Source organism: Rhipicephalus microplus, chromosome 3 (assembly GCF_043290135.1).
Source record: "Rhipicephalus microplus isolate Deutch F79 chromosome 3, USDA_Rmic, whole genome shotgun sequence".
Lineage (NCBI taxonomy): Eukaryota > Metazoa > Arthropoda > Arachnida > Ixodida > Ixodidae > Rhipicephalus > Rhipicephalus microplus.
This window is the reverse complement of record NC_134702.1, coordinates 213,395,533-213,413,638: the sequence shown is the minus strand read 5'-3', so window position 1 is coordinate 213,413,638 and position 18,106 is coordinate 213,395,533. Positions and strand designations below refer to the sequence as shown.

The window sequence follows — 18,106 nt, the reverse complement described above, 5'->3', positions numbered from 1 at the left end:
GCGTGGTGGGCTGAAGCTCAGGCTGTAGAGTTGCGTCGACATACGTAGAGGGCATACTCGCTGCAAAGGACGGAGGTCGAGCGGCAGCTTCAGCATAAGTCAGAGGGGCGGGTGCTGGAACGACTTAAGGTAACCAGGTGACCACTTGGACATAACTCAGAGGTACAGGAGCCGGAGGTTGTTTGGGGTGGTACGCAGGCATGACCTCCGCTATTTCCTGCTCAATCGCTCGGCGGATGGGAGAGAGAAAGGTAATGGCCGATTGTTGAAAAGCCGCGGGGTGGGCAAAAGACAGGAGAGAGAACTGCCACGCGATTTCCTCACGGATGAAGGATTTGAGGTCTGCCATCAACGCCACTTGGTCACAACTGACCTCCAAGCCAGCAAGCGTTGCAGCTCGTGGTGGGAAGCAACGAGTCATCGAACGCTGCCGGTGAAGCTTCTTGTAGCTATGACACAGTGTGATGAACTCAGCCACTGGGACGGGGTTTTCGGAGAGCAGCATCGTGAAGGCATCATTGTCAATGCCTTTCATGATGTTTCGGATCTTGTCAGACTCAAACATCGTGTGGTTGGATTTGTTAAACAAGTCCAGGACATCTTCAATATAGCTGGTGAATGACTCACCAACCTGTTGAGTGCGTTGATTGATATGTGGGGTTTAACGTCCCAAAACTAACATATGATTATGAGAGACGCCCTAGTGCGGAGGGCTCAAAAATTTCCACCATCTGTGGTTTTTAAAGGTGCACCCAAATTTGAGCACACGGGCCTACAACATTTCCTCCTCCATCGGAATTGCAGCCGCCACTGCCGGGATTCAAACCCGCTACCTGCGGGTCAGCAACCGAATACCTTAGCCGCTAGACCGCCGCGGCGGGGCTGCTGAGCGCGTTCACGTAAGCGCTGCTCGGCTTTCAGCTTACGAATGGCAGGTTGGCCGAAAACGTTGATTACAGAGGTGTCAAAATCGGACCAAGTTGCAAAATGCGACGCGTGGTTTTGTACCACAAACTGGCTATGTCTGCAAGGTAGAATACCAAGTTCGTCACCTTGCCGTCCTCGTCCCATTTGTTGGGGACGCTCACGCACTCGTAAATGGCGAGCCATTCGTCCACATTAGGGCCATCGGCGCCAGTGAAGATGGGTGGATCGCGGACCCCGGGGACACCGGGACAAGGGGGTGGCTTGGGAAGAGGCGTTTGCTGAGAGGCGTCGTGGGGCATGCAAGAAGGCAGGGTATGAGATCGAAGCTCCAAGGGCAGCGAAAATAAACGCAGCACTCTCCACCAATTTTCTAAGGCGTTTATTAGCCGGTTGCCAGAGATGATACGCTATGGTGGCCAAGCATGGACTCTTAGCGTGAGCGGCGTCCTTGTTGGGTATACCCACTAGGAGGCACTCAAGAGTTCAACTCAATTCAGAATTCGGAGGCTTCGCTACTGCTAGATAGAGCTTTTGTAAACGGTGGAGCATTAAGCGACCCTCTGTGCAATTCACATTATGCGACACCTGATTGTTTCTTAGCTGTTCTGAACCGCTTTATTTTTGATACTAACGCGATTCCTTTTTCCGACGTCAAGCCTGCGTAAGGCCAGTTTGCACGGGAGTTTCATGCACCACCGTTGCTCATTGGTAGAATACTGGGCTGGCGTGCAGGGGACCGAGGTTTGAAGCTCATTGTATCCTTGGTTTTTTGTTTACTGAGTTTTTTTCTTACTTTGTGCGATAGTCGTTACGGACACCGGCGGCTGTGAACAACTACGGTGCGCACGTGAACCGTGTTGTGATCTCATAAGATCTTTTGCTCTAGAATATCGCACTAGTAATGACCGTTGCTCACCTCTGTTTTGCAATCTTTTAAGCAGCTCGGCGTCTTCAACAGTGATGGATGCGGACGGTATACGAAACCATCTATTGGTGAACGTCGTCCACCCTGTGTGCAGAGTCGCTATAGAAAATGGCGTCAATGAGCGCACTAGGACGGCCACTGCACCTGCCTTTGCAGCTTCCTCTGGACCCCGCTTTCTGTACTTCGACGTCTTCTCGTAGGAAATAAACTTCTGGTTGAATACGACTATCTTGCCCGCTGCCTGTAAAGCAAAACAAATACTTTAGCCCTAATGTGTCATGACAAGTGTTGGTAAACGTTTTAATGCAATCAGCAAAAGAGATTTCAAGTCTACTTTATGAACATCATTAGGAAAGTCTTGTTTATTGTGATTTTTTTAATTTTTAGACCTTTTTCCTAATGTCAGTCTTACGCTCACACTTCTATCTTAAAATCTACTAAGAACAACCAAATGTTTTTGAAAGAAAATAAAACAGGCTTTGTCGACAATTACACAGCTGAAGCACAAGGGGGTAGCAACGGACAAAAAGCACAACGAGGACAAGCGTTAACTTCCAACTAAAATTTTATTGCGAAGCATCAAAACTGTATACCTGTCATATGACATCACAATCAAATTATGAATCCCCGCCGCGGTGATCTAGTGGCTAAGGTACTCCGCTCCTGACCCGCTGGGCGCGGGTTCGAATCGCGGCTGCGGCGGTAGCATTTCCGACGGAGGCGGAAATGTTGTAGGCCCGTGTGCTCAGATTTGGGTGCACGTTAAAGAACCCCAGGTGGTCTAAATTTCCAGAGCCCTCCAATACGGCGTCTCTCATAATCGTATAGTGGTTTCGGGACGTCAAATACCACATATCAATCAAACAGTTAGTAAAATCAGGAATGTACAAAAACAATAATAAAAACGCAAACCAAACAGCAGCGTATTTACATGGAAAAACCACGTGCCTATGAATTCAAGCTATCTAGTTCTTTTTTGTTAGTGCGATGGACGGCTTGCTTACGGTGCCACTATGGCATCTCTCATTATCTTCAGTGGTTTTGGTACGTTACACCCCACATATCAATCAGTCAATGGCTTGCTGACGGAGCTTTGATTTGGCATCGCCGCCGCCTCAATGATTATGAGCCTTACACTATCGTTACAGTGAGTAGCCAAAACAGCTTTTTTATCAAACATTGGTTTGTACTTGTATTCTGTGCAATGAGTCGCCAGGAAACCATCAGATCTCTTTTCCACTTTTTGGTTATGTTCAAGTAATCTCCCATTGAGGCATCTGCCTAGCTGTTTGACGTTACTTAGACCACAGCTCAAAGGTGCGTAAGGGAACTCAAAGGTCTGCAGAGGAACTACGTCGAAAATAAGCACAGACGCAACAGTTCCGCGCTTTGTGAAAAAAGACCCCAGCCGACGCTACTGTTGCGTTGTGAATTGTCACGGACGCAAAAAACTTCAGTTTGACTGATTTCCGCTGATTTCGCGAAGCAGAACGGCGAGAGCGCTGGATACGGGTCGTCACAAACGTGTTGCGTCAGCGAATTGCTCGATTTCTCTATAGACAGTCGCATGAGAAAGTGTGATAATGTAAGTCTCTTGTTATTGTTTTGCGTAGCTTTCGCGGACAACCGTGCTAACTTTGATTATGAAGCTTAACAGATTTTGTGACCGCGGTGCGCGCCGTGCAACAGCAGACAGGGACAGGTGATGCGCGCCACAAACAGCGCACACCCTGCGACCAGCCATAATCTAAAGTTATCGCCCCCACGCAGCATTACGAACGTAGGGCTTTGAAGGCTCTAAGTTCCGGCTTTAGATAGGAAATACGAACACGTAGGTCATACAGGTAAATCATAAAGTGATTGCTACCAAAATCATGTTTTTCTTGCCTTTGGACTTCACGGTTGTCGGAGCCATCTTAGAAGCCTCGGTTTTGCCTTTCGTTTTACGCTGTGAAAGTGTACAAACTGAAGACAATCGTCTACAGAACATTCTAGCACGCGTAATAAATCAGTTAAGCGCACAGGAAGGGAGAGATTGGTGGAGAATGCAACAGCAAAGGCGAAAATTGGCAAGGCCAATCGTGCCAGAAAAAGTAAGCTTCGCACGACTCATCGCAAGATAGATTGCTCGCGTATGAAGTTCATTGCTTTGGCGTCATCTATATACCCAAAGTTAACGCATTTAGTTGTTACAGGATGCGCGTCGGAGTGTTTGCCTAGAGCTCGATGTCATGCGATGCTCGCTTACAGCACGCCAAATAAAGTCAAACATCTTTTTCATTGTACCTGCAGTTAGTTTTCATCAGTTTCCTATTTTTATGAAGCGAGGTTTGACTGAAGAACGTTTGCCAGGTCCTTGATCATCAGGAAGCCGCACCTCAAGATCAGCAACAAAGGAGGGCCTATGAATGATCCCTTGCGGATGGCTCTCTTTGCACTACCCATTTATGGCCGGCACGGTGATGGGGGCGCTGGTGGCAGCGTTTTTCGCAGTGGCGATTGGGCAGAGTCTTACGTCTATTGGCGGATCATGGGAGAAGGCTTTAGTGGGCGTAGTCAGGCTGATGATGATGTGCTGTGAAGACTTTAGGGTATTGCGCATCAGCGTAGGTTACTAACACCAGACTTCAGCAAAACGCTCGAGTACATTTGATCTAAATTGTGTAGTTTAACGTCCCAAAACCACCATATGATTATGAGAGGCGCCGTAGTGGAGGTCTCCGGAAATTTTGACCACCTGGGGTTCTTTAACGTGCACCCAAATCTGAGCACATGGCCCTACAACTTTTGCGCCTCCATCGAAAACGCAGCCGCCGCAGTGGGGATTTCAACCCGCGACCTGCGGGTCAGCAGCCGAGTACCTTAGCCAGTAGACCACCGCGGCGGGGAGCTCGAGTACGTTTAATGCAGTTTCTTTACTGTATGTAAACAGTATGAACATTCGATGACAATAGTATAATAGCCGACGCACTTCGCCGCTTGTCAGTAGTTGATCGACGGCCGACGCTCCGTTCGCCGTTATCAGTCCAAGACTGCTACTGTAATCAGACTTTCCGTTTACCGGGCACAGGTTCGTCCAAATAAACAGTTAAATTCCAACACAAATCTCCTGTCTTCGGCCACGTCATGACCCAGTGACAATATTCAGGGAAATTTAGCTTTCTCATACAAAACTGCACGTGCAATTACAGAAGGTTGAAACGAAAAGCATCGCTTCAGTAGTTCTCTCGCGATAATTCAATCGCAGTTTTTCTCAAAACGTCAGCTCAATTTCATGGCCCATAATTCTTCAAGATGATGCCGGTGGTCCTACACGCTGTTCATATGAGGTGTATCAGAAATATTCTTAGTTTACTATATTTTCGATGCACATGGAGTTTCAAAGACATTCCGGCTAAAACTATAAACGCGTGAAATCGCATCACGCACATTATGAATATCAAAAGAGAGCGCGACCGGACTTGGCTCTGTATGGAATTGTTCTCGGTGAATAACGACGCTCAACCATGAGATACTGCAAAAATATTTCAAATTCCTTCCTATAGCTAGAAAGCATCTTTGAGTCTCTAGAGCCAATCAAGAAAGCACCCTCTTGGGTTTCTTACGTTTACCACCTCATGCTTTGTTTACAGAGCAGGCGAGTGTGATTCCGGCTGCATGGGAAGCACTGTTCATCGTCCGTGCCGCCCGAGTTCGGATATTGCAAGTTTAATAATAGCGCAAGTGGCGATTGCCGCTTTCATATAATTTCCATAGCTCGCATACCTTTGTGCGCATGCGTTTTAAACTTTAGATCTTATCACTACCAACCACGTACCTTATGCCTGTTTTCCTGCAGTTCTTTAAGTGAGTCTACGACCAAAATAGGTGCAGTTATGCCGCGACGAGGCGTTGGCGCGCTGTATCCAAGGCCTAAAATGGGCAGCTTGTGCAGCCTCGGTGCCACAATCCACGCTGCCTCAGATCCCCTAACCCAACGCGGCACTCTCGCTGGCTCCGTATGCACATTATCGAGACGGCGACGCTTTAGCAACTTGACCATGTAGTCGATGCTTCTCTCCAGTGCAGCAGTCCCCGTGTATCTTGCACCGAAAAAATCCACAAAGAGCGCCAGGTCCTCGTATGTCTTGTTCCGCTCAGAACCATGAACGACAGCATGGATGATTGAGTTTACGACGGGGGCATATCCATGAATCTCCTCCAGAAGTTTTCTGTTAACGAAGCGAGAGAAAAAAGATTCAGACTGAAAAGGTAGAGAAATATAGGCACGAATGTGAGAAATTTCTAATGCTTCGAAACTGGACCTTCATCTGGTTCCTATGCATTCGTCATTCCACGATGCTACGCAAACAGGGACGCAGACTTGAAAATTACAGGGCATGCGCTCACTCCCAAATAAAGGTTGCTGCAAAAAACAAACCACATGTCTGAAAACTCACTCATGCGTCGTTTCGCTCAGACTGAGATCGGGCCGTGAGTGAGTTCGACGAAGTTTGGTTGAGGAAAATTTAGACTTGAGTTTCAGTGAGTCCCATTGAGGAAAATATTGGTGCGTCTTACTGGGCACTCAGCGCGAAATACATTTCTAGGGTTTATCTGATCACCGATATTTATGGCCGCAAAGATCTCGTCGATGAGGGAACCGCCAACCTACTTACCACAGAACCGTCGGAGTCATCGTCACAAATATGAAGGCAACAGGAGCAGTACGAGAATATCCAGTCCGAGTTTGGTTGTAGCCTTGGCATGCCATCTTCAAAGAACCCAACCGTTCTACACCACGAGCTGTTGCGCTCATCACTAGGGGATATGGCGATACAGTACCGAAAGCGCTCGAAGAGCAACAGAGCAACACAGATGCCGCGCACTCTGCAGTTCAATCAAAAGAGGAAAAGAGCCTAATACCGAGGTTCATTCAAGCTAGAGTGAAAAACCAGGAAAAGAACCCAATGTTACACGAAGAAACCACTCCAGTGTGAGCGTTTGAAACCACAAGGCAACGAACATCTTGACGCAGGAGCATCTACCGTGCACCCTAATTGATTGATATGTGGGGTTTAAAGGAAGCACCATATGATTATGAGAGATGACGTAGTGGAGGGTTCCAGAAATTTCGACCACCTGGGGTTCTTGAACATGCACGCAAATTTGAGCACACGGGTCTACAACATTTCCGCCTCCATCGGAAATGCAGCTGCTGCAGCCGGGATATGAACCCGCGACCTGCGGGTCAGCAGCCGAGTACCTTAGCCACTACACCACCGCGGCGGAGCTACCGTGAGCCCTAGCACCTGCACCATGGTCATCATCGCCACCTGTCACTTCAAAGACAGGAGAGGCCATACGTATCTGTCTGTGGCATCGCAAGACACCTGTCGCGTGATGGCTGAGCCAGGACATTAGAGGAGGAAGGACACAGACATATATGGAGGCAAGGCTTCTACTGGGAGAAACCTCTTCCACCTGCCGTCCAGAACTCGTGAAAGGTGGGATTGGAACTTGCTACTCTTCCTGACTTCTGTATTTCACGTTGCTTCTTATAGACGTGTCAAGATCATCGAGGCATGAGAGCGTCACCGCCTGCTGAAGCAACCCTGAGAAGACATCGAAGGTGCACGGGTACTGGCTGGATCACACACCCTAACCGATAAACGCTTGCAGGTGTACCAGAAAAATCTCGAAGCGGTTGCCCTGTTTTCACCGAGCAATAATTGCGAAGTCGAGCGATATGCGAAAGGAAGCTGTTTCTTCGACTGCGGTGAATAAGAAAGAAGGACTGCTGGTTTCCTCTTCATTCCGCTCACCTTCGTCACACCTGCACTTCGGTGGCAGGGACGACAACGTTCTAGCGTTACAAGCGAAGCTCGGCAGCATGGTCGGCGCGTTTTTAGGCAGTATTTCAGCAGTTTCTAGGCAGCATCGACATGCATTTAGAACTAGCCTACCAAAACGGAATCACGTCCGGCGCACAGTAAATCTGCATCAGCTGTACCTACTGGACGCAAACAACCACGTCGCGGCCCTGGGAAGATGTCGAGTTTGCCGCCAGGAAACGTTGGCGGGAAACTCTATCGTGCGCATCAGACGCGCGAAGAAGCAAGAACATGGCGGGGCTACACGTGAGAACGCAATAAAAAGAGAAGAAAAGGAAGGGTTCTACCTGCGCAACGTGAGTGTCAGTCTCTTCTATGTCTCAACAAACGCAGCCAAGTGATATATTAAAATGGTACCTTGGTGGCATTTTGCAATTTTTTTTAAAACTAAATGAGTTTTGTGATTATTTTTTATTTAAAAACAGCCAAAACTTGAGACCTCTCTTCACACATAGCACTGTAGAAGTATCATCTTGGTGTCATCGTTATATTAACTACATGTTTTACCTTCCTTTAGCGCGCGGAATTTGAGGCCCAGGTACAGCCACTTCACATCGCCATTTTTCATATTCGTAAAATTTCCGGGCGCTCTTTGGCCGCCACATGGCCCAACTCGGCAGCGCACCAGATGTCCGGCAAAATACTTGGAGGATCTTTCAAGTGCTCACAGATGTAACGCAGACCCATACTGAAACTCAGAAACACTTACAAGGGGCAATACATAGCTTTGAAGGCAATGCAACCCAGCTGGCACACAAATTAAAGGACCAATATTTGTGTTCCACACGAGACCCCCGTGTATAAGTGTACTTCTCCACGGGTGCAGAGAACGTGAAACTAGATCCCCCATTCTAGCTTTCCGAACTTCAGGGCGCTCTGACTCAAACGAAACGAGGCAGCGCACCAGGTCAGGACAAAATTAGTGTGAAGCTATTAGCTAACCTTCGTGACTGGCATATCAATCAATCTTAGATCATTTCAACTCAGTTTTGTCAGAAGAAGTGCCACTACTCATACAATGGAACACTGCCCTGGTCACATTTATACCGAAATCTGGAAAAGTCGTGAACACGAACATCTTTCGCCACATTTCTCTCACACCATGTACACAAAAACTGATGGAAACAATAGTGCGTGATTGTTTATTTCTTTTCATAAAGAACCAACGTATTTTCACATAATCGATGGACAGGTTTTGCACGTACATATCTACGCCAGATTTTCTGTTTTAACTCAATCGTCATATATGAGACCCCGTCGAATGCTCTCGCAACGACAGACAAGTCGTGCTCACCTTGGACTTGAAGGGGGTGTTTGACAATATAATCCATGAAGGAATATTAACACGCCCTTCACAAACCAAATGGAGCTTGAGAGCGTTCGAATACATTCAGAAGTTTCTAACCGACAGACAATCGCATACAAGACAAGGATCACGGCTCTTTCCACTTAGAAACTAGAGGTGCACTACAAGGTGCAGTGCTGTTTCCTTTATTATTCAATCTGGCCACGATGCTCCTGCCGGCTCAGCTGGCTGATGTTCCCGGAACACAACAAGACATCATCATCTGGACCACGCAGGTTGCACTCGGAGACCCCTAAGCAAACCTGCAGCATGCAGCGAGCATTGTAGAGCCGCCAATGTGGCCTCCAGTGCTAATCATTACATAAGCTTTTCACCCAAGTGCACGGCCAAAATATAACTCTCACTGGAGACAGGTCCGATCCTTGAACAAAAACTAGTCCAGGTGTTTTGGCTCTTTATTAATACAAACAGATAGTCAGACTGGCCGAACTGTAGAAGGTGGGCGACCAGGTGGGCGACCAGGTGGGCCGCATGGTCCGCCGGGTCTCCAATAAACGCGGGTGGCTACGGTACAGAGATGCCTTGCGGCTGGCACGTGTATTTGTAACCAGCAGAATCTAACATTCTACACCATAATACCACTGCGTAAGCAAAACGAGGATGCACTTAAAGTATTCCTTCGCAAACTTGTAAAGCAGGCCCACAAGTTCCCGGTGAACACCTATGACCAGCGCCTTCTGGGGCTGGGCGCGGTGAATACGTTTCGGGGGCTTCAAGAGGCCCCCCTCAGAAATCGGTACAGTCAACTTTCATAGATGGTAGCGGGTCGCCGCCCATTAGCCCGCCTACACATTCAACACACTCACATCACGGAAGATCACGTCCAACTCCCACTCGAGTAGAGATGCGACCCCCATGTGCGTCTTCTTTCAATCATATGACAAAACAAGACCACAATGGCAGGCGCCAGGTGCGGGTGGAATGACAGGCCCTCTTTATGAATCGAAACCCGAAGTGTTCTGCTTGGACGCCTCCGGCCCACACCGCGAGGGGTAGTACACGGCCGTTGTGGTACACGAGAACGAAACAGTCAACGGGCTCACGTTTCGAGCTAGGAACATTGTCCACGCAGAGGAAGTGACCATTGCATTGGCCACTTGTCAGCCCAGGTCACGAACCTTCATCGCCGACTCCTGAGGGGCCTGTCCAAACATCGTTAACGGCTGTGTCGCGTACCTGGCCTATCAGTTAATGGAACGTTCTGATTATCAGAGAACCCCTGCACCCCGCCGTATAATCTGGACGCCTGCTGACCCCGCAGGTCACGGGATCGATTCCCGTTTGCGGCGGCTGCATTTCCGACGTAGGCGGAAATGTTGTAGGCCCGTGTGCTCAGAATTGGGTGCACGGTTAAGGACCCCATGTGGTCAAAATTTCCGAAGCACTCTACTACGGCGTCTTTCATAATCATGTGGTGGTTTTGGGACGTTAAACCCCACATATCAATCAATCAATCAATCAATCCATCCTCCTATGAGGCAGTCACTGCATACCTCGTTTGTTTTTCATTGTTAAATAAATGTTTTTACGCCACCACCACATGGCCCATGCGCCATGAAACACCACATATTATCATCATCTCTACACGTACACCATTTAGTTCACTATATTCGTACTGAAGCTTGGTTACACTGCCGAAAAATCTACTTTCTGTTTATAAATGCAAAGAATTTCTTAGCCAAGTTCGGCGAAATAGATTTCGGCATTCGGCGCTGAAATCAATCGAGTTCAGCGAAATTGACGAATGCAAAGAATAAGTGTTAGGGTGCCAGCTGGAATTGAACCCAAGCATTCTGCATGACAATGAAGCATTTTACCACAGAGCTACGCCAGGTTTTCGAACTACTTTTCAAATAAGCGCTAATCTTCGTAAAACATCAATAGTGGTTGCGGTACTGCTTACCCAATTTTATAAACATTACATATGTACTCCTCTGATAACGTCGTCACGTCGAGTTAACGTCAATTGTGGTTAGTTGCCATACGCTAAAGTTGATTCATGTAGCAGTTTCCAAGGCCAGCATCCTCGTGAGCATCAGCGCTTCACATCAGCTTTAGTGTTGCTAATACACATGTTACAGTTAGAATCGTTGTGCAAGTGTAAACAACTGGTTTTATGAAGATCTTCAACTCTTCAACATATAACCCTGCGTGCAACATTTGTACATATATTTAGCGTCAATTCATGACGTCTCACTCAATAAAACATTTTCAGTACAGTCCCCCATCCCTCTGCATGCTTCGAATAATGTCGATTTCTAGGATAATGTCGATTCCCAGGAACGTGGGATCTGCCGAATCTTTTTTCCTGTGCGGTGACGTGGCAAAAGCGCATAGCTTACTCACTGAAGTGCTGGCACGTCTTGTTTCTTTGTGTAGCCTAAGCGCGTTTCGATTTCAAATAAGTTGAGTTTTCTGAGCAGTCTCTTTTATTTGTCAAAGACTCAATATGTTGGCCGTCACAAAGAAATCGACCACCGCTCTACTAAGCTCAATATAAATACACACAACCACGTCCCCACGGGCAGCGTCTCATGTGCACAGGGCAAAGGGACTCGATCAATGCCAGCACTGTTGAAAAACGAAAAGCACTACGTGTGCTTTAGTACCCAGAAGATTTTTTCGCAACTTGTCAAGCTCAGGGAACTACCGGTATACTTAAATAAAAAAGCTTACTTCAGGCATAAAGCTCTATTGATACACCCACTGAGAAAGAGGGGCTTGGTGGCTCGTCAGTTGGTTTCAAAAATTATGTCTTTTTGGCTCAGTCAAAGTAATAATGATGATTATGAGTGGTTTTTAAGCGCGCAAGGGCCAATTGATGGCCAAAGAGCGCCATTTCGAAAGACTAGATAAGTGAACAGTGATATGATGCGTGGTAGTAGAGGGGCCTTAAAGTCCTCGCGCTAACGCGAGTAAAAACAAGGAAGTAATAAAATCATGACAGTGGCGTAAGATATGTGCACTGAGAGTGGATGGCAAAATGACATGATAATAAAACCATGATAGAGATGTAGCCACCGCAGCCACGACCAGGGTACAAAGGTCCTGCTACGGGTGACCTCGAAATATCGGGTGAAAGCTGTAGGCATCTTTTAAAAATGTAAAAAGTGTTTGCAGATCAAAAAGCGAATCCCTATCGATGAGCATCCCAGGGTGTAGTGGGAGCTGCTGTCAGTATGGCAGTAAAAAGTGCTTTTTTCTTAGATACTCTAGCTCATTGCATTGGACGAGGATGTGGAAAACCGTAAGTGGTTTTCCACATCTGTCACAATACGGTGTATTGCCGCTAGATAGGAGATATGAGTGTGCGGAGTGTGTATGTACTGCTCTAAGCCTTGTTAGTGTTACTTCTGTGTGTCGTGATTATGATAGTTGCGGTCAATAACCTAGTTGCGGCTTAACATCATACAGTTGATAAACTATGTGTTTATCCCACGTGCTCTGCCAAATACCCCCTGAGCTTTCATTTTAGAAAACATTTTAAGCCAAGTGCAGGGATTGGTATCGCTGCATTGAAAGTAGTGTCGTTGGCGGAAGCAGCCAGCTTGTCGGCCAAAACGTTCCCTTGTATCTCACGGCGTCCTGGAACCCAGCATACAACGACATGCTCTTTTGATGTGTACAGTGTGCACAGAAGTGAGTAAAATGACAAAAACACGGGGTTCTTGTGTTTTAGGAGTTTTCAGGGCTTTGACCACGCTTAGAGAATCTGTGTATACTTCCGCCTTTTATAATTTTATCTGTTTGATGTGTTTTACCACCGCCAGTATTGCGTAAGCTTCTCCTGTGAAAATGCCTACATCAGGCTGAAGAACGCTGGCCTCGGAAAAAAATTGGCCTACCACTGCATATGACAAAGAAGTGTTGGACTTTGACGCATCGGTAAAGAACTCCGGGCATGTTTATTTATGTTGCAGTTCTAGGAAGTATGTATGTATGTCTGCAAGTGGTACATGCTTTGTGACTTCAACAAAAGAAACATCACAGTCTATAAGCTGCCATTGTCACGGTGGCAGACATGTTGCAGGAGCTATCAAATTGTGTTCAAGAAGAGGCACACCTGTTTCTTTGGCCCTTACAAGGAGCGCGTAAGGCTGCCTAAACGGAGGACGGTTCTTGAACAAGCCAGAACAAGAAAAATCATTTTTGTGAAATGGGAAGGGTGTTTCATGTCTGCTTTCAACTTCAAAAATACAAAAAGGACAGGAAACAAACGGACAGGAAACTAAAAGGAAGGAAGCGACCATTCATTCGAATCCACGTATAGGCTCTCTACAGGGCTAGTTTGAAAAGCACCCGTAGACAGGCGAATGCCTAGATGGTGGACAGGGTCGAGAATCTTGAAGGCTGATGGTGCTGCCGACTGATAGATTATAGCACCGTAATCTAGGCGTGTGCGTATGAGGCTTCTATGTAAATTTGTTAGACATTTGGTTTCACTACCCCTAGTTGTGCGTGACAACACTTTCAAAATGTTTATTGTTTTCAAGCACCTGTCCCTTAAATTATTGATGTGTAGTAGTGCGTGACAACACTTTCAAAATGTTTATTGTTTTCAAGCACCTGTCCCTTAAATTCTTGATGTGTAGGATGAAGGTTAGTTGAGTGTCTAATATGAGACCACAAAACTTATGCTCGGTCTTCACTGACAGAGGTTGACCAAGCAGGTTAATGTCGAGGTCAGGATGGAGGCGCCCGTATCGGCTGAACAAGACACAAGGGCTCTTTTACGCGTTGAGTATAAAACTATTTTCATCTGCCCAATGAGATACCTTGTTCAACCCGAGTCAAACCTGACGTTGGCGCACTGAGATATTGCACGGTTTGAAACCACTCTGTACATCATCGACATATATGCAATAAAAATATTACGTGGGAGAGACAGATTCAAGGAATTAATTTTCACTATGAAAAGTGTGCAGCTCAATACACCTCCTTGTGGCACTTCTGTTTTTTGAACAAATATTCGAGATAAGACAGTGCCAACTCGGACACGAAATGTTCGGTTGGACAAGTAGCTTTCGATGATTAACAGCATTCTACCCCACACACATAAATGTGACAGGTTTCGGAATATACCGAAGCGCCATGTAGTGTCCTCTGCATTTTCGATATCAAGCAACACAGAAAGAAAAAATTGCTTATGAACTAAAGCGTCGCGAATTTGTGCCTTAATACGAGCAAAATGGTCAGTGGTGAACCGAGCCTCTCGAAACCTACACTGGTATGGGTCAAGTAGGCCATTAATTTCATGGAAGTGCATCAGGCGCCTGTTAATCAGTTTTGGAAAGATTTTGCAAAGACAGCTGGTTAATGCAATTGGCTTGTAGCTGGAAACTGAGGCTGGGTTCTTGCCTTTTTTAGAATTGAGATAACGATAGCTTCCTTCCAGGCTGAGGGTAGCTCGCCGGAAGACCATATCGCATTATACAAGGAGAGGAGAGCTCTCCGAGTTTCAGTGGGCAGGTGATTTAACATTTCATATGCCACACGGTCCGGGCCTGGGGTAGACTTATTGCAGCAGGTAAGTGAGACTTGTAGTTCTGCCAAACATAAATGTTCATTGCATGCCTGATCAGTTGTGGGTTTGAGCTCTAATCTCTGTTTTTTCTATTGTGGTTTTGTATCTTCGGAACTCTTCACTCTAGTGTGATGAGCTGGAGACCTGTTCGAAGTGCGTTCCGAGAGTATTTGCCTGGTCTTCCAAAGTCTGCTCTTGTGTGTTCACTAGAGGAAGTGAATGTGCCTTTTGTCCTGCCACCTTACCAACCATGCTCCAGACTCTCAACTCATTCGTGTAGGAGTTGTGCCTGATAAAAATTTGCGCCAACTTTCCATTCTGGCCTGTCGGCGCGTCCTCCTTGCTTGCGACTCAACACTCCTAAAGTTTAAAAGATTCTCGGCTGTCGGCGAGTCTCTAAGCAACTTCCATGCCTTATTGATATATGCTTTGGGGACGCTAGGGCGCCAGTCGAAGCAAACGTGCTTCGAATGAACTCCCACCTCGACGCCTCATCTCACCCGGAACACCTCATCGCCGCCACCTATGAAGTACTGGACCGTCTTCTACTAATCAAGCGCAGTCGGTGGATAAAAGGTTTTTAACCGTAAGTTCATATTTTCTGAAAGTCTGCTTGTTTGAAGATGCAAAGCGATGAACGCCGCTCTAAGCCTAAGCGGAGTCGGGCCGTTGGCTCGACGAAATGCTACTCGCGTTTCCGCACAACGCGCGAGAATGGCTGACGACGACGTGGCTGCGTCAACCGGAGCCACGACATCGATCGAAGAAAAAACTCAAGGCTGTGAAAATGCGACCAGCGTCTCACAAAAGAAGCCTTTTGACAATTGGGGATGGTCACTGCAACGTACCACAACTCAAGGCTGATCGCCGTTCCGGAGACCAAGGCCGAAGTGGTAGACAAATCAGCGTCGAGCCAACTTAAACAGAAACGGAATCCTTTTCGAAAAGAGAAACTGCCTCCACTGCCGAAAACCAACTTCAAGGTAGACCTAGGGATGGGCTCAACATCAGTCAGTTAAGCACGCTTAAGACGGCACACGCTATAACTATGGCATGTGGTAACCCGGACATCTGCAACGAAGGCAACCTGCTTATACGGCTGCGCAATGGATCTAACATCGCCATAATCAGCACGCCAAGCACGGAAACCGCCAACATTGTGCAGAGCCTTCGAAGTCTACGTTTTGGTGCAAAAGACCATGCAGTGATGGCGTACGAAGCCGCGCCGGACAACTCGTGCAAGGGTGTGATTCACGGACTAGACGCCGGGACCACGCCAACCGAATTACTAGCCCATCATCGGGTGCGTACCCAAGAAGTGAAAATACTTTATTCAAGAATGCTTGGAAAATCCCAAAGTGCCGTCATTACCTTCAAGGGCAAGATCGTCCCGCGCTATGTTTACTACTATGGTGGTGAGACACGTTGCTTCCTCTATCGATCATCGCGGAAAGTTTGTTATATATGCTTCAAGCCTGGGCATAGGGCAGACGTATGCCCAACACCAGACGCTGTTTTCTGCTCAAATTGCACCGAGCCTGTCATAAAGGATGGACACAACTGTGAGCCTCGGTGCGCGCTATGCAAGGAAGCGCACCCTACGCGGGCAAAGGAGTGCAAGGAACGCCTCAGGAGACGGAGAAGCCCACGACCAAGAACAAAAGAGCAGACAGCCGCAGGAGCACATGGCTCCGATGGACGTAGCCAGGCCGGAAACGCTGGTTCAGCAGGGATGGAAGCTCACGAGTCAGGTCCCGATCAGCATCAAAACCACGGTCATGGTCGAGATCGGCGTCCAGGACCCACCAGGTTCCAGAAAACAAGAAAAAGCAGCACAAGAAACCCGTCACCAGGATGGAAGACGACGGTACGGTGAACAGAAAAGCGCCTTTTTTCTCTGCCTCTCCCACTGCTCCAAACAACACGAATACACAAACAGTAATGGTCGGTAAGAATGGCAGTGCACCACCTAACGACGAAGTAAAAGAATTAAGGCAGACTATTCAGACACTCAGGGCAGAAAATGCCGAACTCGGGCAGAAACTAAACGATCTTATAGATTAACTGAAGGCCCTGAGAACAGGACAGACCAATGATAACTCCCAATCAGACAGACAGCCACCGTAGGGCGCCAGGAATTCACAACTACCATGGTTTCTATAAAAAATGCCCTATCAAATCTTAGGAACCTCACCTCTAACATTCAAGTTGAGGTGCGCAAGGATAGAGAACGTCTGATGCAATTCACGGCCAAGAAATCCAGAGGCAAACCCTACACTCGGCCATCACTTGAGTATGGCGAGCAGCCGTAAATGTTCGGGCAAGTTGAAAACCCTCGAATCATGGCCGTGGAATCGTCGTGGAATTCGTCGAAAGCAAGGTCTTTTGAATCAATACATCAAGAAATGTGCAACTTCACCAGACATCATCGCCCTACAGGAAACCGGCTGCTCACCGATACTCACTGGCTTTTCGGTTTATGAGGGTCTTGACCAAAGTAAGGTTGCTACTTCGGTTGCCAAAACGGTCACCGCAAATAGATATGACATCGATTCAACAGATATTGACCACGTTCTCATTGAAATCATTACGAAACAAAGAACCGATGAAAGTATATTTCTCCTCAACAACTACAGCCTACAAAACCAGTGGAAAATTAACTTCAGCTCCCTTCTGGGCAAGGCAGAACCAGCAGCAGGCAAAAAGGGTCTTGTCATTCTTGGAGACTTTAATGTGTGGCACAAAAGCTGGGGATATGTCAAGGAAACTCAGAAAGGCAGGGATTTGGCCAGATAAGCTGATCGCAGAAGGCTAAGCCTCATTACAGACCACACTCAACCAACGCGAGTGGGAAATAGTATCAACCGAGATACTTGCCCGGACTTGGCGTTCGTAAAGGTGTCAGGGATGCCCGATGGGAAAACGGCGGAGAAACGCTTGGCAGTGATCACTGCATTTTGCGCATCAAGATAGAAACCCTCCCAGTTAAGAAATGACATGGCCTGACTCGACTTACAGACTGAGAAGCTTTTAGAAAAACTAGGGCAGAATTCGAGGATAAAGAAATTGCGGACATTGAGAGTTAGGTCTCGGGAATCAAGGCAGACTTGAAACGATTAACCCGTGAAGTTACCCTATCTACAAACACTCCCGAGGTGGACAAGCATCTACTAGACCTCTGGGACGCCCGCCGGGACCTATTAAAATAATTGAAGTGGCAGAAACACAACCGCAATCTGAGACTTAGAATCGCCGCAGTCACCAGGGAAGCCGAAGAGTATGCGACGCAGCTGTCAAGGCGCAACTGGGACCAAAAATGCAACGAGCTACAAGGTACAATAGGTTGGAAAAGGACATGGGCCTTGCTGAGGGCCCTCATAGACCCAACCACGACCAAGACGGAAACTTGTGAGACGACTCGAAAGATTGCACACTGATTCAAAGGCACAGACCGGGAACTGCTAGAACACAGAAAGCTGCGCTATATTGGC

General features: G+C 47.3%; 1 protein-coding gene across 1 annotated transcript in view; it reads right to left on the bottom strand.

Moving 5' to 3' along the window:
* Positions 1-18,106, bottom strand: part of LOC142803131 (carboxypeptidase Q-like) — a 74,445-nt gene that overhangs the window by 16,012 nt on the left and 40,327 nt on the right. The window contains exons 2-5 of the mRNA XM_075888234.1: positions 11,310-11,399; positions 6,511-6,721; positions 5,670-6,095; positions 1,844-2,093 (exon numbers count right to left, since the gene is read on the bottom strand). Of these exons, the coding sequence (XP_075744349.1) occupies positions 1,844-2,093; positions 5,670-6,095; positions 6,511-6,721; positions 11,310-11,399 (977 nt within the window). The remainder of the gene's footprint in view (positions 1-1,843; positions 2,094-5,669; positions 6,096-6,510; positions 6,722-11,309; positions 11,400-18,106) is intronic.